This window comes from Esox lucius, chromosome 4, assembly GCF_011004845.1.
Source record: "Esox lucius isolate fEsoLuc1 chromosome 4, fEsoLuc1.pri, whole genome shotgun sequence".
NCBI lineage: Eukaryota > Metazoa > Chordata > Actinopteri > Esociformes > Esocidae > Esox > Esox lucius.
In genome coordinates this window covers 21,688,893-21,716,846 of record NC_047572.1, presented here as the reverse complement: position 1 = coordinate 21,716,846, position 27,954 = coordinate 21,688,893, and the positions used below count along the sequence as shown (strand labels likewise).

General features: G+C 42.2%; 2 protein-coding genes and 1 long non-coding RNA gene across 5 annotated transcripts; 1 reads left to right on the top strand and 2 right to left on the bottom strand.

The window, feature by feature from the left end:
• The first annotated feature begins 1 nt into the window (after position 1).
• reep2 (receptor accessory protein 2) lies at positions 2–10,953 on the top strand. Of its 2 annotated transcripts, XM_034291884.1 has the most exons (9): positions 2–413; positions 3,323–3,395; positions 4,428–4,504; positions 4,728–4,848; positions 5,000–5,113; positions 5,372–5,456; positions 6,100–6,156; positions 6,723–6,898; positions 7,898–10,953. In XM_034291884.1, the coding sequence occupies exons 1-9, from the start codon at positions 382–384 to the stop codon at positions 7,979–7,981; spliced, it is 819 nt and encodes a 272-aa protein (XP_034147775.1). In that variant the 5' UTR covers positions 2–381; the 3' UTR covers positions 7,982–10,953. The 2 variants fall into 2 exon arrangements, with proteins under 2 accessions (XP_034147775.1, XP_034147774.1); XM_034291883.1 differs by lacking the exon at positions 6,100–6,156 and having other exon boundaries at positions 19–413; positions 5,372–5,546.
• Positions 10,954–17,070: 6,117 nt separating this feature from the next.
• On the bottom strand, positions 17,071–19,286 carry LOC117594384. 2 transcript variants are annotated; one of them, XR_004575659.1, is made up of 3 exons: positions 19,196–19,286; positions 18,760–18,984; positions 17,071–18,571 (listed from the first exon to the last, which is right to left on the bottom strand). It is a non-coding gene; the product is annotated as an uncharacterized LOC117594384 (long non-coding RNA). The 2 variants fall into 2 exon arrangements; XR_004575658.1 differs by lacking the exon at positions 19,196–19,286 and having other exon boundaries at positions 18,760–19,065.
• Positions 19,287–19,591: 305 nt separating this feature from the next.
• Positions 19,592–27,627, bottom strand: LOC109615678. The gene is made up of 2 exons (XM_029119583.2): positions 27,305–27,627; positions 19,592–23,574 (listed from the first exon to the last, which is right to left on the bottom strand). Exons 1-2 carry the CDS (start codon positions 27,388–27,390, stop codon positions 22,626–22,628), a joined length of 1,035 nt encoding a protein of 344 aa, XP_028975416.2. The 5' UTR covers positions 27,391–27,627; the 3' UTR covers positions 19,592–22,625.
• Between the last annotated feature and the right edge of the window lie 327 nt (positions 27,628–27,954).

Here is a 27,954-nt window from a genome sequence, read left to right as displayed (position 1 = left end):
CTGTCCACCTACACCCTGTATCAACCGCTGCCTGGGACTTAACACTGCACGTAGCTTCTTGCTTCCCTGATGGCTATATACATAATTCATCTAACTAATTTGATCGGAATGGCAGCCTCTCCAGATAGCACCAATTCAAGTGTAGCAATACAGTTGCCGTCTCTGCGGGCTAGACAAACAGTGGACCTGCTCCTTTAAGAGAAGGACGCGTTCTACTGATTTGAATGCAGCAGAAAACCCACTGGAAAATAGAACACTTCGGAAGCAACAGAAGGACACCCGTTTTCGCGTCACATCAACACGGCCGTGGACGGAGGAATGGGGGGTAGCTAGCTAGTTGGCTAGATTTCCAAGTACAAGGGAAAGCTCATTACGATAAACATGGTATCGTGGATCATTTCGAGGATGGTAGTGTGAGTATGGATTATGCGGCATCTGTTTGTTGTTGCAATCTGGGCTTGTTCCAGCCCACATCGCTTTTTACAGCTGCGGCAGCATATGCTGGCTTGCGCTGCTGCCTTGGCTCGTGTCAGAGCGCAGTCGGCCAGGTATCTTGATAGTTCGAATCAAGCGAACAATTTATTTGCCATCAGTGAAGATGTATCGGTTTATAATCCAAGATGCTGAAATGTAAAATTTGACAACTGTTTTTTCCCAATGCGGTTTTGGTTGAGCAACACCAGTTGACAGTCACATTTTGGCATGGTAGATGGCTAACCGTTAGCTCAGCTAGCTTAAATGATAAGTCTACCAGCCAAGCGAAGGTGGAATAGATTAGCTAGCTTGTTAACACTCTTGCCCATACCATCCAATTAGGCGCATCTTCCAATTCATACAGCAAGCCAATGTAAGAAATAAATTCGAAATGCTATATTCTTGAATATTGATAATAGTAATTTATGCTTTTCAATTAGGCCTGCGTGATGATTATCAAAACAAGCCAACAACGGCACTGCTAGCTTGACACAGCCATCAATGATTTGTTTGGTTGTCAATCTTCCATCCCCACTGTCACCTCAACTGAGACCAAGTAAAGCATTTGGTGGTACCTGATTTTCATGTGTCTTAACGCCAACAATGTCGTTGGTGTGTGACACGAGGGAGGCCCAGATCTGTTCTAGGTTATCATGTGTACCCTGTCAACAGCTGTCTACTCTGGATATTCAATTGAGACCCACCATCCTCTGTCCTCCTATGCGTTTAGCTGTTATCCGCTTACTTTGTTTGATGGTCTTGTATTCAGTTGATGTGATATGGTTCAATCACAATTTTGTGGTCACTGGTTTACATATCTATGATATAGTTTTCATCATGGCAAATTTTAGCTAATTCTCATTGATTAGGAGCAACAGCTTTTCATTTCCAAAATGTCAAATGTTGAGAGCAGCGACTGTGCTACTTTTAATATGCGCATGGTACAGAATATATATCTTTGTCAGCCTACTGTCAGTCTCTAAGCAACGTTGCATTGGACTACATACCCAATTGATACTTTTATTGATACTGAGCTTGGCTAGAAAGGGAGATGAGGAGCTATGATGGTGATGCAAAGATATGACAGATGGAGAGATTAAGAGATGAGAAGTAGAATAATTTGAGAGATGCATGAGGGAGAGGGAACATGGGGGGGAGAGAGGGATGAGTCTGGAAGTACAGTCTGGGAGAGAACAGAGAGATGGAGGCGCACAAAAGGACATTGGGCGTCTGCTGTGGGAGTCTGAGCCCTGCTGCCTGGCTGGCCTACCACGCGTCTCCTCTTACTGTACCGAGCAGAGCTTCCCCCACGCATGACTGGGCAAATCACGAACACACACAGGACAAAGGAAACTCGTAGATGGAATATTTCCATGAAGGTGGCCTGTGAGATAAGCAAATGTGGACTGGAAGGTGGAACACAATTTAACCTGTGCACATCCTTCCCATGGCCCATAGTACTCTGGCAGCAGACAGTACTCCTGGCCTTGTCAGACAGATACTAAGCAAGCAGGTGTGGTCCTCCCAGCTCTCCCCTCGCTCAGCATTCAGTTTCCTGTCACATCAGCAGTAATCACCACGCAGACAGGACAGAGTGCAATGTCTGTGGGATTGACTGGATTTATTTGCTTATGTGTGTATGTCTGTCTGTCTGTGTTTCTGTGTTTAAGCCAGGTTTATGTGTTTTTTTTTTTCTTCTTATCTGGCAGTGTAGTAGCAGCTCTTGTTTACTCCAGTCATCTGTTTCCTGGACTGTTTATTTGTTTGAACCAACCACAGTTCTTAGGCCATCTCCGTACAAGGGGTTAGGTCATCTCTTATCTCAGTCCCGCAGGATTTATCTTGTCTTAGGTCAGTACAGTGGGCTAAATCATCTTGTGTCTCAGTGCAGTGGGCTAAGTCATCTTGTGTCTCAGTACTGTGGGCTAAGTCATCTTGTGTCTCAGTACAGTGGGCTAAGTCATCTTGTATCTCAGTACAGGGGGTTAGGCCACCTAAGTAGGTTAACCCATTTCTTTTCCACCAGAGTGCACTTTTAAATAGTTGCCCATAATATGACCTACCTCCCCTTAAGGCATTCTATTCATGTTGACCCAGGAGTTTCGAAGCCTTCCAAATTGCCATCTTGCATGATTTTCATCTCCCGGACGTGCTTCATGCGATTCAATGGTCCCGCATCGTGTGTCTGATATGGTTTTTGTTGCTTGTGCTGCTTTTTTTGTAGATTACTTAAATACCTGGACTAATTTTGTCTAAATACTTAATGGTTTTTCAGTGTTAGAGTTAACGCTGCAACTAATAGCGAAGATGTCCGCTTCAAGCTAGCGAGTGGCACCAAGATATGTTGTCCCACATACACAACAGCATGGTTATTAAAAGTTTCGACTTCAGTGACGGTGCCTACAGACATACTTAATATGGGAGCAAACATCCCTCGGGTTGAGAAATGTTGTCTAGCTAACTACGGCAACGGCACAAACATGGCTAACGGCATTGCACTGAATGAGTAGCTAAATATGTGGACACAGACTGCACCTTCAAATTGGTATTGAGTGTTAAATGTTTCAAAAGCACTTAACTTCAATTTTTTTTTCTTCTATCAGTTTAACAGGACATTATGTAAGCTATGATCACAAGGATTTGTCAGAAGGCAGCCGTAGATCCAACATCATGTTACCAGAATAATACTGCTTCTATGGAAGGAAACATCAAGCCCATTACTCTGTCCTTTAACCACCATGTGAAGATATCATCTATTTAATTTGTAGTCTAATAAAGTGCATGCTTCTGTTGTGACCGTATCATTGCTGTACCTTTCACCCCTGACCCATACCTCCTCTTCCTTCAGCCTAGCCTTCGGGACCCTCTACCCAGCCTACTCCTCATACAAGGCTGTCAAAACAAAGAATGTCAAGGAATATGTGAGTATTGCTGTAGCTTTTTTAGTGACGTGTGTTGGTATGTCTTTACAGTGTCTTCAGTGATAGGCTCAAACATTTGTCTTTAAGAGTTGGAAAAAATGATAATAGGTGGTCCGTGGTCCGGGCTCCTGGGGTGGTCCGGGCTCCTGGGGTGGTCCGGGCTCCTGGGGTGGTCTGTGGTCCTGGGGTGGTCCGTGGTCCTGGGGTGGTCCGGGCGCCTGGGTTGCTGCCTCCGATGAACATGTTCTGTTGCAGTATTTGATTGAATCCGGCCCACTGCTATTTCGGCGAAATCAGACCTATCTCTTTCCATATAGCCTTTATCTAATAAAGCATGTTAACATGCCTGCTGAAAGAAACAAGGTTTTCGGCCTATCAGATACGATGCAGAAAGTTTCCATTTCCTATGTGGATGAGAGAGCAGTTAGTGTCCGTTTTATGAAACGGTAGCCTTTCAGCTTGCATCATCCCTGTCAGCGATGGATGACACAGAGCAGGAGGGGATGGAATGTTCACGGAGGCGGAGCATTGGAACTCTGTTTTGGCCCAGTGCCTAGCTCTGCCAAGCTCTCTCCTCTACGGAGCGGTCTCCTCTCTCTGGTTGCTATGGAAACCCCTTCTCAGTATCAGAGCTGAGCCACATGCAGACGGAGAGAAAGGGAGGGACAGAGAAGGAGGAAGGAATAGAGAGAGGGGGAGCTTTAAAGGCCTTGTTGTAATGATTCGACAGTAGAAATGAAGCTATTTATATGACTTCAAACACGCAGCCTATGGGTACCTGTACACCAGTGTTACACTGTGACTCATCCTGTCACTCCCTTCCTTGAATTGTACATCTATTTCCCACACAATGATCTGCTTCTGGACAGCACGGTCAGATTCAAACTGTTTTCAATAGGGCTATGGACTAACTTGACCCCAGGCAAGAAATATATATGAGTAAAGAATGAACTTTTTCTCAGAGAAATTGTATTTGTATTAAATATATACTCCTCTTGATCAAGGCTGCGAATAATGTCTGTGTGTCTTCAGGTGAAATGGATGATGTACTGGATAGTGTTTGCATTATTCACCACGGTGGAGACCCTCACAGACCTGTTCATGTCCTGGTGAGTCATATGTGGCCGTACCTCCTAACCAGGTACAGGTGAACGGTAGGCTCATCCCAATGGGCTGAAGACTTTGGAAGTACGTTTTGTGTTAAAAGTCATCTTAGAATTGTTTGAAGATTATCAAGGATTGCCTTCAGAAGATAAGCAGGGTGTCGGGGGCCACTGTACCCAGAAAAGGCACTTCTGTAACTCTGTTCGTTTGGTGTGGTCGTCCATGCAGGTTTCCTTTCTACTTTGAGCTGAAAATAGCCTTTGTGATCTGGCTCCTGTCTCCGTACACCAAGGGCTCCAGCGTGCTCTACCGGAAGTTTGTCCACCCCACCCTGTCCAACAAGGAGAAGGTAATGCCTAACTGTTAACCCTGTAACCTTAACCCTGTGCAACGATACAAGGGTTGCCTAAACAGTGGTCACATTACCATCCAGTCACAAGTGCCTCTCCCTGTCCTCTTCTGGTTCCCTCTCGGCTGTTCGCCTGTCTTCTGTGCTGCAGGAGATAGATGAGTACATCACTCAGGCCAAAGACCGTAGCTATGCAACCATGATGAGGTTTGGGAAGAGGGGCTTGAACCTGGCCGCTAATGCAGCAGTCACTGCAGCCAGCAAGGTAAGAAAGGCCTCCAAACCGCGGCCTCTGGGGGTGTCTGCTCACTGTGCTGCCTCCTGGGAATGTTTGTGTATGTGCAAGGACTGACCAGTTGCGTGTGTCAGTCTGTGTGTGTGTGTGCGCCTGGGTCCCCTGAGGGGTTTGATGTATGTGTTCTACAGGGGTGTGTTCTCATGCTCGCCAGATGTACCTGTGTGATGTCCTGGATCCTTTCTTACATGTCTTTCTGCCCGTGCCTGTCTGTCCTGTGCTGTACAGGGTCAGGGTGTGCTGTCGGAGAAGCTGCGTAGTTTCAGTATGCAGGACCTGACTCTGATCAACGATGGTGAGGAGATGGGCCTTCGCTCCTCTGACCCCCGCATGAGGAGGGACGACATGGACGACATGGCTATTGGAGCCAACACACTGCCCCGAGCCAAGACCCCACGACAGAGTAGGTACCACAAACACACACACACACACACACTGCCCCGAGCCAAGACCCCACGACAGAGTAGGTACCACACACACACACACACACACACACACACACTGCCCCGAGCCAAGACCCCACGACAGAGTAGGTACCACACACACCCACACACACACACACTGCCCCGAGCCAAGACCCCACGACAGAGTAGGTACCACACACACACACACACACACACACACACACACACACACACACACACACACACTGCCCCGAGCCAAGACCCCACGACAGAGTAGGTACCACACACACCCACACCCACACACACTGCCCCGAGCCAAGACCCCACGACAGAGTAGGTACCACACACACACCCACACACACTGCCCCGAGCCAAGACCCCACGACAGAGTAGGTACCACACACACACACTGCCCCGAGCCAAGACCCCACGACAGATTAGGTACCACACACACACCCACACACACTGCCCCGAGCCAAGACCCCACGACAGAGTAGGTACCACACACACACACACACACACACTGCCCCGAGCCAAGACCCCACGACAGAGTTGGTACCACACACACACACACACGCACACTGCCCCGAGCCAAGACCCCACGACAGAGTTGGTACCACACACACACACTGCTGTTGAAGTCAGCGTTCCAGTTCTGTCTGTATTCAGGACTCATTGTCGAATAGCTGTTAGCGGTTCGGGAGGGAAGAAGAATGGGAGGGTCATGTGATTGAATGCCCTGCAGGATAACAGGGAGGGAACTACAGAAGGGGGGAGAATACAGAGGGAGAGAGCGAGCATGTGATGTGGGGCTGGCTGTTTGAGAACAGGGGAAACACAACTGGAGAGAGGGATGGAGGTGGGGTTAGGGAATCCGCTAAGCAATGGGAGGCAGCATTGAAATCTCAAAGAGATTGCAAACCAGTACTAAATATGTTGACTTTATTTCATTTTTCTAACAATTTACATCATTTGGAGGGCCATTAATTGGAGGGACTCACAATTCCCAGCTTATGGATGGCAATACTCTCAACTTAAAGCTGACAGTTTGCACTTTCATTGTTTCATTTCAAATGTCTGATGTGAAGGCCTAGAAACCTGACCTACTGCTGAGAATCTGTCTGGTCGGGATTTTGCATGACGGTAGAGAATTTCTTTCCGTCCAATCCCCCCAGCTCGCTCCTCATCTGCGGCTCCACAGCTTGATGAATCATCGCAGCACGGCTCGGACCAATCAGACACCAGGAGCGTCACCACAGAGCATTCTGACGAGGATGTTCTAGAGAAGGTCCCCGTCAAGCGCGTGGCCAGCGTCAAGGCAACCAAGAAACCTGCTGCTGTCAAAACGGAGGTAGGGATGCACAGAGAGACTTACACAGGATTAACTCTTTCCTCTTTGTGTGTGTGTGTGTGAGAGTTTAATAGGTACTTCAAAAAGTGGCCCAGCTTTCACCACACTGGCACAAACTCTCAGTATAGGAGCTGAGGTAGGGAAAAAACCATTGGGCAAAGTGTTAGAATCAGGGTTACTGTTAGGGTGCTTGTGTTTTTTTTTTTTGGTCTTAAAGGGCAAATTAAATGACGAAAGTCTTCTGAAGAATAGTAAAACCTGACAAAATATGCCCTTCACTGGACCTTAGGGTTTGGGTCAGACATTAGGACTAGGTTAGGTTTATGCATCCAGATTTGTTAGGTTAAGGCTGTGTGTGTTTTTCCCACTATGGACTTATTCAGGAATGCTGTGAGTAGGATGGGAAATGGCTCTTTGTGGCCTGAGCGAAGTCCATGTCAGAAACAATAAGCCTTTGTTCTGGTTCCTATTGGAAGATCACTATCTCTCTCCTTCTCATTTCCTCTACTGTTGTGTCAGTTTTCCTGACACCTTTTCTCTCCTGCCGTCTGATAGATAAAGGGCATGAAAAGTAATTGAATTAAGCTTGACACAATGTGTGATAGTAGTAACTATCTCTGTATGAAGGACACTAGGTAGGAAATGTGATGTCCCATTACTGATGGGTCCCAAACACCCTGTCCATACCACCTGTTAGGAACTGTGTATGTGACTGTCATAGGACTCTCTGAATAGACCCTTGGGTCATAGGTTGGAATACGCCATACAAGGGTATTTTATAGGATGAACCTTTCTTATGATAGTCTGTGTAATGGTTGGCTATGAACATTGACTGTTTCCTATGAGCTCTGGCATAAAAGACTGTGTTAACTTTTTAATCATTGGAGAACATGTAAGAACTATGGAAGATTAACATCTTGTGCTCATTAAAGATTCTCACCCTCCTTTCCTGTGATCCCTCTTTTCTCTCTTCTCTCTCTCCTCTCTCCCCCCGGACAGGCTACGACTAAACCAGTGAAAAAGGCACCAAAGAAGAAGACCACCACAACAGCTACAGTCAGCAGCAATGCTGAGTCACCCTGATGTCCGTCTGTGTTGTACCCAGTAGTGTCCCACTCCCCTCCGGCCACTCCCCTCCGGCCACTCCCCTCTGGCCACGCAGCGGTCTGTTTCCATAACACACACAGCCAACGACCTCTGGAGAATCACTCTCACTGCTTTGGTGGAACACCGGTTTAGTTCTGGATTATGGCTAGGTCCTTGACAACCAGCACTGTCTTTTATTTAGCCAGCCTGCTTACTTTCTAGGTAGTGTAGTCATATGCGTGTATACGTTTAGATTTCAACAATGGCAGTGATAGGGTATCTGAACAGAAAACGAGTAACTTTCCTCCTGTACTATTTGTAGCACAGTCTCGAGGCCAGTTTATCCAACACACCACCATGTGTTGCCTGGACTTTACAGTCTTGAGAGTACAGGGAGTTGCCCCTGGTGCACCGCCCTAGGGCTTCTACCTCTCACTAGGAGAGTGTCTGTCTATAAATACACATTCCATTCAGTATGGAATCTATGGCAGGCTGTCTAGAGGCCACCATGGATTAGGAGACAGTCTTAGGACATCAGGGAGGGTTTAGGGTGGAGCAGAGTTCAGGATGGGTGTAGGTGTGTTTTGGGCCTCCAGCCTTTCTACCGACGCCCCGACGGCTGTGCGTGGAGGCAGGCCGGTCCTGTCTGGAAAGCCGAGGGGCATTCTGGGAGCACGTAGCGTTGACTGTGCTAATCCGATGCCACGGTTTCCCCATCAGTCACCGTGCTGTTGTGGAGGAGTATTAGCCGCCGACACGGAGTCACGTGTGGATGGAGAGACGAAGGTATCTGTTTGTTTTTCCCTCCTCCCCCTGGACAACTCCCACCACCTCCTCTGCTCCCAGCGGTCCCACAGGAAGGCACACAGCTTCAGGTGTCCTTCACATTCCTGTGTGTGTGTGTGTGTTTGCAACATAACCACGCTTCTGGTTTTCCCCACTTCCTCCTAATGTTGACCCAGCTGTATACATTTACATAGCTGTATGACCGCTTATAACAGTGTATAACCATCCACGAGGTCTCCATTATACACTGCTGTCTTCTCACTGATACGTTTTGGCTTATGGGTTTTGTTACCTCTGAATTGTGTTCTGTTGAGACGAGCCGAAGCCCATATGGATCCGGGTCTGAATGCGTGAATATCGGAGGTAGCCGCTAACCGTGTCAGAGTGCTGTGGGAAGACCTTCGGCTGATACTGGCTTCACTCAGTTAGCCTCGTACCTGGATTAGAACTCAGTTCTGCTTGAGTCGAATATCTGAGGCATGTGACAACTAAAGTAGTATACATATGTGTCGCTCTAGGTATTGATAAATATTATGTATAATAATGGCCTAGCTACATGTTATGAAAGAAATGTCTAGTGTAGATTTTTTTTTTGTTCTGAGTTTTCACTCAGATTATTTTCACTTGGATTCACCATCAGTTTCATAATTTGGCCCGTAAAGAGTAAGATGTGGAGTGGTCAGTTGGGGTTTGATCTGGGATCATCAATCTGCCTCTTAGAGGGTATGGGCTCAGCCCTGTCATTCTGATCTAAACATTGTTATTCTCAAGCATAAGAAGAGCAGCTGTTCTGGCACATCCCCTTCTTCTGTCTTATCTGGCTGTAGCCACCTCAAACATGGCGGAAATGTCTTCCCTCTTAGATTGGTAAGATACAGCCTACTAGTCGGATGAGTAGTGACACCCCCAGAATAATGCTGAAAGCTGTTAAAACGATGTTCACTGCTAGTGTTTTACATGTGAATGATGGGATGTGCATGTACCAACATATCCATTGTGTCCTGTTTGGGCCGGCAGGTTTTCATGGGGTAGTCCCCGTCAAGGCTAACCGGTGCTTGGAAGAAAAGGTGTCCTTGTCGTTAGCTAAAAACGATACACGTTCCAGGATCTCTATGAAGCTTCTTTGTAGGCTTGGGTGACTTTCCGCCATGTACCCTTGCCTTACACCCATCTCACCCTCTCAGATCGCAGGGAATTGTCGTGGTTAATGGTCTTGGGGGTTGAATTTTGGAATGGGCATGTGTTGTGGGTGGTTGTCTTTTTTCGTAGGGCACGCCCCTGCTTTTGGCAGGTTTCGTTTGAGGTTTATGGGTGTAGATTGTAAGAATTATACCACTGCGCTTGTTTGTTCTTGGCTCTTGACTTTAGTGTGACACTGATTTTAACCACTAGGGGGAGACCTACTTCATGCAACCGTTATAGAGCTACTGAAACATTTGCAAAATGATGACCTACTGTATGTAAATATTCATTATTTAACTGTATGAATTAGCTTGCTTGCCTTATATCACGCTCTTCTTGAATACATAGGTTTAGCTTTTTTCTCTTTGGGTTTTATCGTATGCACTTCCCCTAACAGGAGGCCCCTCGGTAAGGTCCTGCTGTGAACATTGTTATTGGTGTGATTTTATTCTGTTCTCAATTCCTCTTTCTGATGATGAGATATTTTAATTGGTCCCTATTAAGGGGCTAATAATACTTGACTTCCCTATCCAGTTGTGTAAGACATTCCTCAGTATGCTTGGTAATAGTCAAACCGAAGTTGTTTCACACTGTTGGTTCTGCCTTTAATATTAGGCTGGCTGCCCTATCAACGGCAACAAGGAAAATAGATTGTTTTCAATTATTTTATATTCTGTTTTGATCTGCTAGTGTTTACACTTGAGAAATGATGGCACAGTGACACACTTTTAATGCATTCTCGCTGTCATGAAAACCCTACTTGACGTTATGTAATTTATTTTCATATTTATTGTTTATTTTTGTGTGAAATCAGTATTATTGTGTAAAAAAACTCCCATTGAGAGAGAATATTCTGCATTAATATATTGTTTGTGCCAACTATCAATACTCCACTCTAATAAAATGTTTCTCCGCTGGGGTAATGGTATTTAACATGGACTGAATGACAGTCATGTACCATTAACAAATGCTACTAATAAATAAAGCATATTACACTCATCTGTCATGTTTTGTTTCCTTATTTTGCCAGTAACTAACATTTCCATGAAGTTATTTGTTAAACTTAAGTGCTTAAAATACCATTAACCCCCCTCTTTGGGAAGTGTATTTTATTTATGAATTAATACAATCAATGATGCAATTAACAAACCCATTTTCTATACAATCGCCCAATAACAATGTTTAGCTAAACATTTTATTGTGTGAGTGGATACATTAGCTAAGACACGCTTACCCATTAAATAAATTTGAGCTACGTGTTGGTTCAGATTGATAATTAGTTTCCCTGGAAATAGTGGGGGGTGAACAAAAATTGACAATATGTTTTTGGGTGTAATGTTTATACTGCATTTATGAAGCTTTTTTGCTATATCCCATCACCTATCATTGAAAAGCTCGTTTAAAAAAAAAAATCTTCTATATTCTGACGTCGGCGACAATCAACCGTAGAGCACAAGAACCGAACGTTTTAATATTTCAATGCAGGTGGTGGACAAAACGCAATGCAGACCACTACGGTTCCTTTACTGTAGAGGTGCGGAATGCCCTCATTGAAATGAATGACTTCCACTGAATAGCAAGCGTCTTCCTGCACTCTGTGTTCGCGTGGTCAGGCCCTGACACCTAGACCTGCTCTTCCAACCATTAAAAAGATGGTGGCACCATTACTTAAATGTCAGGAATAAAGGTCACCATTGTAATGATCAAATCTATAATCAAAAGAGCACTTACCGCTGCTCTCTGATTTCCCCATGGTCCAGTCGAATGGCCGCTGGTTGGCGTCTGGTACGTTTGTGCACGGTAGGAGTCGTGTTGCATGCACACTCTTCCTCCAAACTTTCCCTCTGGCTGAGATGGATCCTGGCCACGGGCCAGCCTTGAATGGCTGCCAGTGGTTTGGTTGGGATGGTAATAGTGTTGTGTTGACGGTCACTCCAGTCCTCCATCCCTCATGCCAAAGTTATGTTGTGAACCTGTAGTGTTCCCACGGCGTACTGTGGATGCTGCTTCCTCTCTGGGATGTTGTCAGCCATTTGGGTGTGTGTGTACTGTACCCTCCCATGACCCCAAAGGTAAGTGTCCCTCCTCTTACGAATCAGTCGATTTGGTTCCCTGTCCTTCATAGAGTACAGCTCCTCTGGCTGCGATGGCTGAAGTAATTGTCCATGTTACTACATGCAACCAAAAATGATACAAATAAAAAAAAAAAATTGTTAACGAAATCGCAAACATTGTTTATATTGATGGCTCCAATAGCTTTTATTTTCATAAAAGTAGTGCAGTCTTCGTCCAATTTTCCATCCAAATCTTAAGGCTAATTTGTCTTGCTCTAGAGACCTCACAACCTTTTTAAATGATTTCCGGTGGATTTAAATCTAGTCATTATAATATTTATATTTTTAAGCTTTTTGATTAAGAAATTCTAAGCACATTTTGATCATTTTAAATTTACTTCTCCAGTTTAGTCTGACAACGGTTTAATTGTACGTTTGATTATTTCACAGATTTCTGATGAAATCAATTGACAGTTCTGACAGTTCTGTCTTTTCTGTAGTTTCCATCATTACTACTACTGATTATCAAATTAAAATGTAATATCTTGTTGAAAATCCAGTCTTGCCATACCATTTGGTACAATTGTTCCAATAGAATATAACGTGTTCCTTTCTGTTGCCTGTTTTGTAAGTAGATCCATGCATGAATCACAACCTTTGTCTTGCAAACAAGGAGAGTTTAGTGTATAAATGAAAACTCCTCGAAAAACATATGAAAGAACTTATGAAAACTTCTCGAAATTCATTACTTTATTCTAAAATGTCTTCAACTTCAATACTAAGTAATTTGTATCATTCTCATTTTTTTCTTGCCTAAATAATTGTCCTGAGGTTCAAATATTTCTACACCAAAACATATTTTAGAAACTGGATATATAATCTTTGGAGATGCATATTGTTTGTCAGAATAATAGTATTTTGTGTAATACTCATTTTCATTTTTAGATAATAACAAGGATTATTTAAGATTTTCATTATTGTTTTTAAAATTATTTAGGTTGTTCTCAGATATATTGGAGAATATCTGTAAGGGTGTAAAAAATAATACATTTGTTTATACACACACACACACACACATACACACCAATAGTATTCCCACTCACAACATTGTATTAAATAAAATGGATACGTAGACTGGACCAATTCACTTCCTATTTTGGTTTCTATCTGGAAAGTGCACTCTGGTCACATGATCACCCCATTGGAAATACATAGCTCCTTCATAAACACACTGTTCTTAAAAGTTGACCCCATTGACCTCACCTTGTTTCACACACATGACCACCAATCACAATCCCATTCAAAATGAGGTTCAGGTGTATCGCAGGTTGTTTGGGGAGGGGGACACACTGTTCTGTGTTTCAATAAGATAGAAATACACTCACCTAAAGGATTATTAGGAACACCATACAAATACTGTGTTTGACCCCCTTTCGCCTTCAGAACTGCCTTAATTCTACGTGGCATTGATTCAACAAGGTGCTGAAAGCATTCTTTAGAAATGTTGGCCCATATTGATAGGATAGCATCTTGCAGTTGATGGAGATTTGTGGGATGCACATCCACATCAATTCTGACTCTACCATCTGAGTGTCTCAACAGAAATCGGGACTCATCAGACCAGGCAACATTCTTCCAGTCTTCAACTGTCCAATTTTGGTGAGCTCGTGCAAATTGTAGTCTCTTTTTGCTATTTGTAGTGGAGATGAGTGGTACCCGGTGGGGTCATCTGCTGTTGTAGCTCATCCGCCTCAAGGTTGTGCGTGTTGTGGCTTCACAAATGCTTTGCTGCATACCTCAGTTGTAACGAGTGGTTATTTCAGTCAAAGTTGCTCTTCTATCAACTTGAATCAGTCGGCCCATTCTCCTCTGACCTCTAGCATCAACAAGGCATTTTCGCCCACAGGACTGCCGCATACTGTCGCATATTCCCTTTTCACACCATTCTTTGTAAACCCTAGAAATGGTTGTGCGTGAAAATCCCAGTAACTGAGGAGATTGTGAAATACTCAGACAGGCCCATCTGGCACCAACAACCATGCCACGCTCAAAATTGCTTAAATCACCTTTCTTTCCCATTCTGACATTCAGTTTGGAGTTCAGGAGCTTGTCTTGACCAGGACCACACCCCTAAATGCATTGACGCAACTGCCATTTGATTGGTTGATTAGATAATTGCATTAATGAGAAATTGAACAGGTGTTCCTAATAATCCTTTAGGTGAGTGTAGTTGTTGCTCTTATTTTGTCTTCTAAACCAATGACTGGTTTGTGAGGTGGGACCTTTTAGCTGAAAAAAGATATCAGATGGATGATCATGGATGGAATGCACCTTAAAGCTATTAATGATGCTGAAATCTCAGAAGGTGAATTTGAGAGAGAGGCGAGGGATTTAAATAACCCATCAACCTCAGAGTTTAATTATGCGATTCATGTTCCGCTTAAATAATAAGACATGACACTCAAATGTACAAATGGATGGAGGAGGATAAAGGGGTGTATTCTGAATTTAACATTAGATTAGGCAGGCAATTAAATAAGGAATCCATGCCATGTCTTCCCATTGATCTGATCAGTTTTCTCAGCATAGAAATGGATGCTATCAATGCTTTACTCATTGTAGCCTGGTGAGAAAATGACAAGTTGTAGCAGTGGCCCTTGCAAATGTGTTACTGAATGTACAGGTGCTGGTCATAAAATTAGAATATCATCAAAAAGTTGACTTATTTCAGTAATTCCATTCAAAAAGTGAAACTTGTATATTATATTCATTCATTACACACAGACTGATATATTTAAAATGTATATTTCTTTTAATTGTGATGATTATAACTGACAACTAATGAAAATTAGAATATTACTTAAGACCAATACAAAAAAGGATTTTTAGAAATGTTGGCCAACTGAAAAGTATGAACATGAAAAGTATGAGCATGTACAGCACTCAATACTTAGTTGGGGCTCCTTTTGCCTAAATTACTGCAGCAACGTGGCGTGGCATGGAGTCGATCAGTCTGTGGCACAGCTCAGGTGTTATGAGAGCCCAGGTTGCTCTGATAGTGGCCTTCAGTTCTTCTGCATTGTTGGGTCTGGCGTATCGCATCTTCCTCTTCACAATACCCCATAGATTATCTATAGGGTTAAGGTCAGGCGAGTTTGCTGGCCAATTAAGAACAGGGATACCATGGTCCTTAAACCAGGTACTGGTAGCTGTGTGCAGGTGCCAAGACCTGTTGGAAAATGAAAACTGTATCTCCATAACGTTGGTCAGCAGGAGGAAGCATGAATTGCTCTAAAACTTCCTGGTAGACGGCTGCGTTGACCTTGGACCTCAGAAAACACAGTGGGCCAACACCAGCAGATGACATGGCACACCAAACCATAACTTTTTTCTACCACATCTTTTCCTTCCCTTTGCCACTCTATTAATGTGCTTAGACACAGAGGTCTGTGAACAGCCAGCCTCTTTAGCTATGACCTTTTGTGTCTTGCCCTCCTTGTGCAAGGTGTCAATGGTCGTCTTGTGGACATGTCAAGTCAGCAGTCTTCCCCATGATTGTGTTGCCTACTGAACTAGACTGAGAGACCATTTAAAGGCCTTTGCAGGTGTTTTGGGTTAATTAGCTGATTAGAGTGTGGCACCAGGTGTCTTCAATACTGAACCTTTACACAATATTCTAATTTTCTGAGATACTGTTTTTGGGGTTTTCATTAGTTGTCAGTTATAATCATCTAAATTAAAAGAAAAAAACACTTGAAATATATCAGTCTGTGTGGAATGAATGTATACATTATACAAGTTTCACTTTTTGAATGGAATTACTGAAATAAATCCACTTTTTGATGACATTCAAATTTTATGACCAGCACCTGTACATGGAATGCTGCCTAATCTTTCTCCACTTCCTGGCACTTTATTTGCTGAAATCTCTGTGCTCACAACCACACTAGCCTTCACATCCAACCAGTAGAGATGGAGAAATGAAGATTTCTTCTTTGTCACTGTATGATTTGAGGAGTTTCAGCACAGTTTCAGTTTCATTTTGGTCAAACTGAAACTGAAGATAGGATGATGACGAGGCACAAACAGCGGTTCAATGTTGTTCTTCTCCTGGTGGGGGGTGGGGGGTGGGGGGGGGTGATGTCCTACACATAATAAAATGTGTATGACATCACTCAAACACCGCCACTTTTCAGACACACCTCCCCATATGTCTTGTTCCCTGCCCAGTGCTCATCCCCTCTTAGTAGAAGTCCTGACCCTCCCTCTTCTCTCTGACCCCTCTCTGGTATATCCCTCATCCCTCCACCTCTTCCATGTGGACTAGTACAGGGATAAGAGATGGGCTGCAGGCAGTGGCAGCAGGCATCAGGCAGACAAATTACTTTATTAATTGATCTTTATTCCTTTGAGATGAGCAAATCAAATAAGTAAACGAGGAGAGCCCAATGGAATGCAAATGTAGGCTTGCGTGGCAACCATATGGTTAAGTTCACGTGTACTCCCATTTGCTCGGCTCTTTATCGATGTCCATGTAAGCACTTCAACACAGGAGCCACTGTTCAGCCTTGTCTACCAGATATACCACTCTAATGCATAGGGATTATGGTTTTACAGAAGTTGATAATACGATTGATGCACACACAACATATAGCTGAAAACATTTCAAAATGTTGATATATAAAATCCAATACCTATAAAATCATTCTTCCAAGATGTCCCCCTTTTTTCCAGACTGGGACAACAAAGTAAAGCAGGGATGTACTATTTAATAGAGCTCTTTCCTGAGTCTTAAGAACTAGGAGGCCATTACTACTTTACATAGATTTCTTCCGGAATTGAGAGTAGGATTATAGAGTACATGTGATTTTTGGTCAATCAAATGTTGGAAGACCTGGTTCCAGACGTCATGGTCCGATTCGCCATACTGTCCTCAGCTTTTTGATGGGTCGAGGTTCCGTGGCTCTAGAGGCCTAGGGTGGATGGTAAAGACATCCCTAACAAAACTCTTGCAAAGTGTAGTACTGTAAAGGGACAGTGGGAACAAACGACAGACAGCCAAAGTTACCATCAAACGTATAAAGTTTATTATAAACACATGGTAAACAGTTTGGGGAAAGGGGCTGAGCTGGACCCAAGGAATGAAATAATAAAGTCAAAAACCCCTAAACTGAACTTGCCTGCCTCAAGAACCGCTTAGCTCACTACTAACCAATGCAAAAATACAATGGGTGGTCCGCTCAGTTCTAACTAGTGTATTTAGACAACGTTTTCCTACGGGCTAAAAATCCCCTTTTACCAGGTGCAAACAAAACACACAGGTTGAACAGGGACTAAACAGCAAACAATTTACTAAACAGCAGCAAACAAAACACCACAGCAATAAATACTCACATGAAACAGGACAAAATGAGCTATATGCGCTAAAACTATGTGGGTTATGAATGAACAAAGGAGTGTCTGTCTGTCAAAAGGATATGCACCAAGAGTTTGTATCTATCTAACTGCATGTACGATAAAGCAAGGAGTCTCTCTGGGCAAAACAACAGACTGGTTTGTGAGGTGATTGGGTAATGGATAAAAGGAACATCAGGAGGAGTGTCCACTGATTGGTCCACCTCAGCAGTCAGAGATGAACTGATGACTGTCAGGTAGGACACACCAATGAAAACAATCAGGAACATAAGAGACACCTGTGTTTAAGGCAGAAGGAGGGGAAAAACACGAATGCACATACAGGGTACCTGCATGCGTAACAGCATGTTCACCTCCCTTCACAATTTTTGTTTGAATCTTAATTTAGCTTCTCCATTTTAGTTAAAGGTTTTGATTTCCCAGTCCATTTTGACCTGATATAACCCAACCTCTATCCCAATGCCTGTAAAAATCTAAATTCAAGTATGAGGTTTCTCCCCAGTCCTTTCCCCACACTTGGCACATTGTCCTGTTGTTGTCATCTTCCTTAGGAACATCGACCTGGAGGTCTTCCTGCCTTGATCTTGTACATTCCTTGTAAGAAACACAGTCACACCTACTTTCACTTGAGTTTCAAGAGATCATCATCAATCAATCACATTCATTTTTTGAAGCCCTTTTTCCATCAGCAGTTGTTACAGTGTGCTTTTACAAAACACCCAGCCTGAAACCCCGAAAAGCAAGCAACAACAGTGTTGCTGTACAGTGGCTAGGAAAAACTCCCTAAAAGGGCCAAAATGTAGGAAGAAACCTAGAAAGGAACCAGACTCTGCGGGGTTGGCCAGTCCTCTACTGGCTGTGCTGGGTGAAGATCATAAAAGTATATGACCTTTTGAGCCCCATCAATGTTTTTTCATGATCAGAAAACAAGCAGGTCAGTATATGGATGTGGGCTGTGTCCAGGATTCTACTGAGCAGCATAACCAAGTGGGCAAGAGCAGAGACAATCAGGTGGGATGTGGGCAGTGGGCGCATGAATCATCAGCCAGCAACTTGATCTGGTAGTCAACCCAGAAGACTTTGGACAGGGACAGCTACGAGTGATTTGGGCCAGGTAACCCTGAAGCGTGGTCCAAGGGCTCATGTCCTCCTAAGAATAAATTGGACACCAGTAAAGTTAGAGTTTTCCTAGGATTCACAGGGATAGCTAAGCATTTTTTCAGACCATTGTCCCCCAATCTCATGTAATGTTACAATTAGGACAAAAATGTAATATATCAAATACATTTTATAAAGCCCTTTTTAGATTAGCAGTTATCACCAAGTGTTTATACATACCCAAAAGAGAAAGCAACAGCATGAATTGATGCACACTGGTCGTCCTGAGCATAAACTACCATCATCATCATTCCCACTTTGTTTTCCATGTCTTGAGTTACAGGTCTGCCTCACCTTTCTTATAGGGTGCATGAGAAGACAAAACAGTTATATGCTAATACACTGAATTCCAGATTACAAGGTTTTTTTTGCTCACTTTCAGTTTACGCGCTCAGGCCCTTACACCTAGGTCACAGGTGTCAAACCGGTTCCACGGAGGGCCGAGTATCTGCAGGTTTTCGCTCTCACCTTGTACCTGATTGATTAATTAGTTCACTAATTGGTTAATTTCTACCCCCACCTGGCTGTTCAGGTCTGACCTGGGAACCAATTTAAAGGAAAACCCAAAGACCTGCAGACACTCGGCCCTCCGTGGAACCGGTTTGACACCCCTGACCTAGATGAATGCGCTTCCAATCAATCAAATGTATTTATAAAGACATTTTTACGAAACGAAAAAACGGTTTCAAATAATTTGAATTACATTCTTGTCTATTTTACCTTGTATATCAAACGCAAAATTTCATTTTGCGGTTTTGCGGCACTTATTTTATTCGCTTCAGGGTCGAATTTTACAGCAACTGTCATGGTGCGGTGAGCAGCAGCGCCACCGTGCCATATATTCTCAAGTGCCCATATCACACGAACACATCCCGTACTGTCACATGTCTCCAATCTTTCACACCAGGTCCCAATTTGTATCGTTTGTATGTGTTTAAATGTTCCCCTCTGCTCCCCACATTGTGGATCATTGTTGCTGTCTGTTTGTTTATCGGTGAGTGTTGCTTGTTTGTACTGTCTGAAAATTGCCTATAAAGATGCATGTTGCGCACTTTTATTTCATTCAGTTGTTTGTAGAGTTTTCCGTTCGTGTTCGGTTTGTTTGTATGGTTATTAAACCCACGAATGTGATATATGCCTGCGCCTGGTTCCTTGCCAACACGACACCAACTAGAAGCATTACAGCAACAGATTTACCAAACAACTAATTATACCAGTTTCTAAGTACAAATGCTATGTAGCCTAACCCATGATGGTAAATCTGTCTATCTATTGTATAACTACAATTTTGTTGTGCTGTTGGGAAATTATCACATTTTTTGAAAATAAACAATGCAAATTGCAAAATGTCTTGCTGGTGTCGTGTTGCATTGTCAATCGTCATTTATAAGGTTTTAGTCATGTATATTTGTAAAAACAAGACAAAAAAACTGGGTGTTAGAATAAACATTGTTTTATTACAAGCTCTTGACAGGCGGTAATTGAATATGCGCATTTCAACCGGAATTGCCGTCCAGGATATGGTCGGAGGAGGTAAGTTTTTACGGGGAAGGCCTCTTCTCCCACCATCACATGGCACTGACTCCAACTCCGGTGCAGATGGAAGTGGTGATTGTGGTGGCACATGCAAAACCCCTAACTGGAGGTCTCTGCCGAGACGAATTTGCAAAGACACCTCTGCCGATGCCCTGTTTCCCTGAAGTCTTCTGATAGGGCCTCGCACACCCTCATCCTCAACACCTCTGCCGATGCCCTGTTTCCCTGAAGTCTTCTGATGGGGCCTAGCTCATCCTCAACCCCTCTGTGGATGCCCTGTTTTCCTGAAGGTTTCAGATTGGGCCTAGCACGCCCTCATCCTCAACACCTCTGCCGATGCCCTGTTTCCCTGAAGTCTTCTGATGGGGCCTAGCACACCCTCATCCTTAACTCATCCTCAACACCTCTGTGGATGCCCTGTTTTCCTGAAGGTTTCTGATTGGGCCTAGCACGCCCTCATCCTCAACTCATCCTCAACACCTCTGCCGATGCCCTGTTTCCCTGAAGTCTTCTGATGGGGTCTAGCTCATCCTCAACGCCTCTTTGGATGCCCTGTTTTCCTGAAGGTTTCAGATTGGGCCTAGCACGCCTTCATACTCAACTCATCCTCAAAACACCTCTGCCGATGCTCAGTTTTCCTGAAGTCTTCTGATAGGACCTAGCACACCCTCATCATCAACTCCTCTGCCGATGCCCTGTTTCCCTGAAGGCTTCTGATGGGGCCTAGCACGCCCTCATCCTCAACTCATCTTCAACACCTCTGCCGATGCACTGTTTCCCTGAAGGCTTCTGATGGGGCCTAGCTCATCCTCAACGCCTCTGTGGATGCCCTGTTTTCCTGAAGGTTTCAGATTGGGCCTAGCACGCCCTCATCCTCAACGCCGATGCTCAGTTTCCCTGAAGTCTTCTGGTAGGGCCTAGCACGCCCTCATCAACTCTGCCGATGCCCTATTTCCCTGAAGGCTTCTGATGGGGCCTAGCACGCCCTCATCTTCAACTTCATCTCTGCTCATATCCTCCTCCCCCTGGTGACGAGCTTCTGCCCGCAAGTAGTTGCAGAGGACGCAGCCGGCTTTGATGATCCCGTCAGCTGTGTCTGGACAGACCTGCGTTCGACGCTGGTACACTCTCCAGGGCTGGGTAAAAATGCCAAAGGCATTTTCTGATATGTGACGGGCTCTTGAAAGGCGGTAACTGAATATGCGCATTTCTCCTGGAAATTTTCCGTCTTGTTTATAAATTTTTTCATCTCTTTTGTCTCGTTTATTAATTTCGCTCTGATGTGTAAAGGCCTTACCCCAAGAAGCAAATAACAGTAGTGGAATATCTCAATACTCCCAAACTGGAATATCTTAATATCTTGCCTCAATATTCAACTATTAAAGAGATGGTGGCACCATTACTAAATGCCAGGAATAAATATCACCAGTGTAATTACAAAACAACAGTAATTAAAATACAACTTCCCTCTGTTCTCTGATTTCGTCGTGTCCAGGTCGAATGGCTGCTGGTTGGTAGCTGATGCAAACCCGCCCTCCAAACTCTTCCTCTCTTCTACAGGCCTCTGTCAGTGCATAAAGTTCAGCTCCTCTGGCTGAGATGGATGCTGACTATGGGCCAGCCTTGAATGGCTGGCCCAAAAATTGTCAACTTCAGTAGTAAGTAATTTTTCACTATGTATCCTTCTAATTTTTTTTCTTGCCCAAATTTGTTTCCTTCTGAGGTTCAAATATTCCTACATCATAAATTTCTTTAGAAACTGGCTGGTTTGGTTAGGGATGGTAATAGCAGTGTTGTGTTGACCAATGACCAATTCATAGTCTCTCATAGGTCTGGACTTGGCTTTGGCTTTGGAATGGTCATTGTCATAGGTGCCAGGTACCCCTCCATTGGACAATTTCTGATGATGGACTCAGAACTCCAACATTGTGGGAAACAAAGATGGAATCTCGCAAAATACAAGGTTAAATATAAAGGGCTTTATATGTAACTAACTCCAATCTTTCCACTTTTCTTTTTAAACCAACACATAACTACGCATTGAAGCTCACCTGGGGATCTCTAGAGATATCCCCAGAGATATGATCAATGTTTACAAGTTGTTATGAATGCTGCATAGGCTGCAAAAAGGGCATAACCCATTAAAACGTAAAAATGTTTAATCCCGGTCAATGCCAAGCTTGGTTCTATTGATGACATTTAAAACTCTCCTTTCTCTTATTCTGAGAAAGTGTAGACTGTTAGGGACAGTCTGAATCCTAAAGAGATACTGGGTCAATATGTACGATCTCCGACAGTAGCTGGGTCTAGGTTGCTGCGTGTTCAGCTCCCATACCCTTTCCCAGTCAATGCGGAGTGTGCCAGTACTTTTTGCCTGTTCTATGTGTTGTCTATCTATGGGTACGTTCTATCATTTATAATTCATGCTATTATATAATTATAATAAATATAAGATATTATTAGTATAATGAAAATACTAATATTAAAAAAAAATAAGATAATTGTCAAAGTTAGGTAATAAAAAAAAATGATAAACATTCTACATGGTGTTTTTTTATGTAATCGCAAACATCGTTTTCATTGATGGCTTCAGTAATTTCTATTTCCAGAAAGGTATTTAAGTCTTTCTCCAATATTTTATCCAATTCTTTACATTGTTTTACTTTATTTTGTTGAAAATCTTTACCAGGTGGTATATTTTTTAACGAGGCAAAGTAATCTTGAGCTCCAGACGTAATAACCTTTTTAAATTCTTTTAGAGTTCCATTGAAATTAAAACTATTATTTTTCATCCTTTTTGTTAACTGATTCTGAGCAGATTTTGATAATTTGAAATGTACTTCTCCATTGCTGTCTAACAAGGGTGCAATTGCATGTTTGATTATTTTGAACATTTCTAATGAAATAGATTGGCAATTCAATTGCTCTTTATACATCTCATAATTAGTACTATTGATTATTAAATTTAAATTTAAGTTTAATTGCTTTATAGTTCTTGTTGAAAATCCAGTCTTACCATACCATTTGCTGAATACAACAATTGTTTCAATAGAATATAGTTTGTTCCATTCTTTTGCCTGTTTTGTAAGTAGATCCATGCATGACTCACAATCTTTATCTTGCAAACAAGGAGAGTTTAGTGTATAGATGAAAAGTTTTGTATGTTGAAATTCGTTACTTTTTTCTAAAAAATTGTCAATTTCAGTAGTAAGTAATTTTTCACTATGTATCATTCTAATTTTTTTCTTGCCCAAATTTGTTTCTTTCTGAGGTTCAAAAATTCCTATATCATGAATTTCTTTAGAAACTGGATGCATAATCTTTGCAAAAGCGAATTGTTTGTCAGAATATATATATTTTTTGTAATATTCATTTTTTGTATTTAGTATAGATAATAATTCATCATTGTTTTTAAAGTTCCTTTGGTTGCTGGTCTTCCCGCTCGTAGGTGGAGAACATCTGTAAAAATATGTAAATTAAATTTGTTTTAACAACAATTACACAATTAATATGCCACATACAGTGGGGAGAACGAGTATTTGATACACTTCCGATTTTGCAGGTTTTCCTACTTACAAAGCATGTAGAGGTCTGTAATTTTTATCATAGGTACACTTCAACTGTGAGAGACGGAATCTAAAACAAAAATCCAGAAAATCACATTGTATGGTTTTTAAATAATTAATTTGCATGTTATTGCATGACATAAGAATTTGTTCACCTACCAACCAGTAAGAATTGAAGTGTTCCTATGATAATAATTAGTCTTCTACATGCTTTGTAAGTGGGAAAACCTGCAAAATCGGCAGTGTATCAAATACTTGTTCTTCCCACTGTAAATAATAAAGCATGTAACTCAAATGAGCAAACAAATGGATGGAGGAGGATAAAGGGGTTAATGTTGAATTTAACATTAGATTAGGTGGCCAATTAAATTAGGTGTTCACGCCTTGTCTGCCCATTGATCCTTTCAATTTTCTTGGCATAGTAACGGATGCTATCAATGTTTTACTTTCATTAACTGTCAGTCATTGTAGCCTTGTGAAAAAGTGTCAGGTTGTAGCATTGGCCCTAGCAACCGCAACAACAACACAGGATGGCAGTATGACCAAACAGGTGCTGGTCATAAAATTTGAATATCATCAAAAAGTTGATTTATTTCAGTAATTCCATTAAAAAAGTGAAACTTGTATAATGTATACATTCATTCCACACAGACTGATATATTTCAAATGTTTATTTCTTTTAATATTGATGATTATAACTAACTAATGAAAAACAAAATTCAGTATCTCAGAAAATTTGAATATTGTGAAAAGGTTACATTTTGAAGACACCTGGTGCCACACTCTAATCAGCTAATTAACCCAGAACACCTGCAAAAACCTTTAAATGGTCTCTCAGTCTAGTTCTGTAGGCTACACAATCATGGGGAAGACTGCTGACTTGACAGCTGTCCAAAAGACGACCATTGACACCTTGCACAAGGAAGGCAAGACACAAAAGGTCATTGCTAAAGAGGCTGGCTGTTCACAGAGCTCTGTGTCCAAGCACATTAATAGAGAGGCGAAGGGAAAGAAAGGATGTGGTAGAAAAAAGTGTACAAGCAAAAGGGATAACTGCACCCTGGAGCCGTTTGTCAAGGGAGAGAGAAAGTATATTATTTATTGCAGCATTAGAAAGTCTTGTTCATGAGGTTACGGACCTGGTCTTCCTTACACAACCTCAATCTCATCTCAGTCAATCTCTTCTCACTGTAATGTTGGTTACCAGCTAGCCTATACATTAAGAGCGTTTCTAACTTTTTAGAAGTCAATCCCCATGCCATATGGCCATCGCAAACATTCCTGTCATTAGAGAACAACCTACAGAGAGATAATCTAAACAGAGAGGTTTCTGTTGTTCTCATTATCTAGGCACATTCACTTCCAATGAAACGTACAATCATATTGTAATTGTTAATGCTCTGATTCCTCAGTCCCCCCATCAAACATTTATGTTTGATAAAACATTACAAGTACAATTCAATTCCTAATGAAAAGAAAAGGCCCATACACTTGTTACAAATGACTAAGACGAAGCAACAAAATGAGTATCTGACCAATCAGGTCTTATTGTTCCTCAAATGAAAATGAATTTAAACAAGACAATTGACACAACCCACTCCGACACATAACTCAATGTATGTACACTTTCTTAATTTCCACCCTAATTTTGAGTTGTTGTATAGATAATGATAAGCACATTTTTACAAACTGCGAAAATATTAGATGGGTTGGACACTAAATCAAAATCTCCAGTTAACAAAGGATGTCGGCTAAATTGATAGGATAGTCTGAGGACCATAAACAAACATTTGGCCTTTTTAACGGATTACCATAAATGGGTGGAGCTCAGAGTAGCAACCTTTCCCATTACATCAGAGTAGCCTATTACTAAGGGTTAAATTTGAGTGTTCAGTCTGGTCTCATCTATGGTAATTTTATCAACAAAAGCATATACAGTTTTGGGATAAACAAACATTAAATGAAAGCTAAATATATTTTCCTCTCATTAGCTTTCATGTTGAAATGTATGATTTTGAAACCAACTGAAGTGAGGGTAGAGACCTAAAGTCATCCCCCATTGTTGATGATAGAACAAAGATAAAGCATTAAAGTTGTGATTTAGGGTTTGGCTGACCGCCACTATTTGGAATAAAAATGTATCTAACTTTGCGAAATCCCTAAAATTTAGGAGGTTACTCACGACACTGTGTTTTTCATGAGGTAGTTTGGCCGTTGCCTGTAAAAATTATTTTTTGTGTAAAAAAGTTGTATGCTGTAGCTATGCTAATACAATTGCCCTGGTGGTAGCAACAGGTAAACCACTGCACATGGGCTGGGGTTTTTCACTCCTACAATATAGTTGCACAGTTTATCCCCTGGGGGCCAAACAATTTAGTTAGGCATGTGCCAAAAAGCTACAGGATATTATAAATGCATGATAGCCAATTTCACAGACCTTTGTGATGGTACTGTGGTAAAGTCAAATTTGAAAGCTGTTTAGCTGTGTTGTAAAATTAGTTAATAGGTTATATGGTTTATAATTCCTTCGCACAAGCAACCGTGTTGCACATTGATGTCTTTATGTTAGTGAATGTTCGTGTTTTTTAACTTGTTCACTTTGTTTTGATGAATATACAGGATCCAACTCCTTATCGAATGGATTATAGATCCATCCCTACTACCAATTCTCTATTTTTCATGTCTGTCCTGAAAAGATGGCCAGTGTGGGTTCAGGATGGCGCCTCCTGTAACCTTATTTGTCATTGTTCTGCATTCACTCATGGTGTCATTTTCCATTGACTTAATGAAGTGAAGGCAGGTGGGATGTATTATATGATAATTGATTATAATTGGAAAGAGTTGAGCTTAGGGTCCAAGGTCAACGCAGCCATCTACCAGGAAGTTTTAGAACAATTCATGCTTGCTCTTGCTGACCAACTTTATGGAGATGCAGATTTAATTTTCCAACAGGACTTGGCACCTGCACAAAGCTAACAGTACCTGGTTTAAGGACCTTGGTATCCCTGTACTTAATTGGCCAGCAAACTCGCCTGACCTTAACCCTATAGAAAATCTATGGGGTATTGTGAAGAGGAAGATGCGATACGCCAGACCCAACAATGCAGAAGAGCTGAAGGCCACTATCAGAGCAACCTGGGCTCTCATAACACCTGAGCAGTGCCACAGATTGATCCACTCCATGCCACGCCGCATTGCTGCAGTAATTCAGGCAAAAGGAGCCCAACTAAATATTGAGTGCTGTACATGCTCATACTTTTCATGTTCATACTTTTCAGTTGGCCAACATTTCTAAAAATATTTTTTTTGTATTGGTCTTAAGTAATATTCTAATTTTCTGAAATACTGAATTTGGGATTTTCATTAGTTGTCAGTTATAATCATCGCAATTAAAAGAAGTAAACATTTGAAATATATCAGTCTGTGTGTAATGAATGAATATAATATACAAGTTTCACTTTTTGAATGGAATTACTGAAATAAATCAACTTTTTGATAGCATAGCATAGCATAGCATAGCATAGCATCATTTTGTTCTTACACTACGCCGCCCCCCCCAATAAAAACAGTATCTTAAAAGTTCCTAAAGAGACCTTATAAAAGTGAAAGTAAATTGTACTTACAAAGAGTAACTAATAATGTTTTCGCCAGGTTTACTATCTTCTTTAGTCTTTTTCAAGGTTGTGTTTTCGCCTGTCAGCTCGTTCATTTTAATTTGGTTAGGTTTCTGTTTCACTGTCTATAATATAACCACCACCCGCCTATTGTAATGAGATCCTCATTTTGACCAATCACTTTACAGATCCTGTGATTCACATCTTACGTATTATATCACCTGGGTGTGACTGTATGTACATGTAATTCTGCCTAACCTGTCTCCAATTCCTGGCCCTGTATTTGTTGAAATCTCTGTGCTCACAGCCAACCCCTTGATGTCCACACTAGCCTTGACATCCAACCAGTATAGATGGAGAAATTCAGATTTGTCACTGTATGATTTGACGAGTCTCAACACAGTTTGTTTCATTTTGGTCAAATTGAAACTGAAGAAGGATGATGAGACACAAACGGTGGTTCCTGGGTGGGGGGGCATCAATGTGTAGGACATCACTCAATCACTGCTGCTTTTCAGACACACCTCCCTATTTTTCTCTTCTTTTAACCCTCATATGTCTTGTTCCCTGCCCAGTGCTCATCCCCTCTTAGTAGAAGTCCTGACCCTCCCTCTTCTCTCTGACCCCTTTCTGGTATATCCCTCATCCCTCCACCCTCC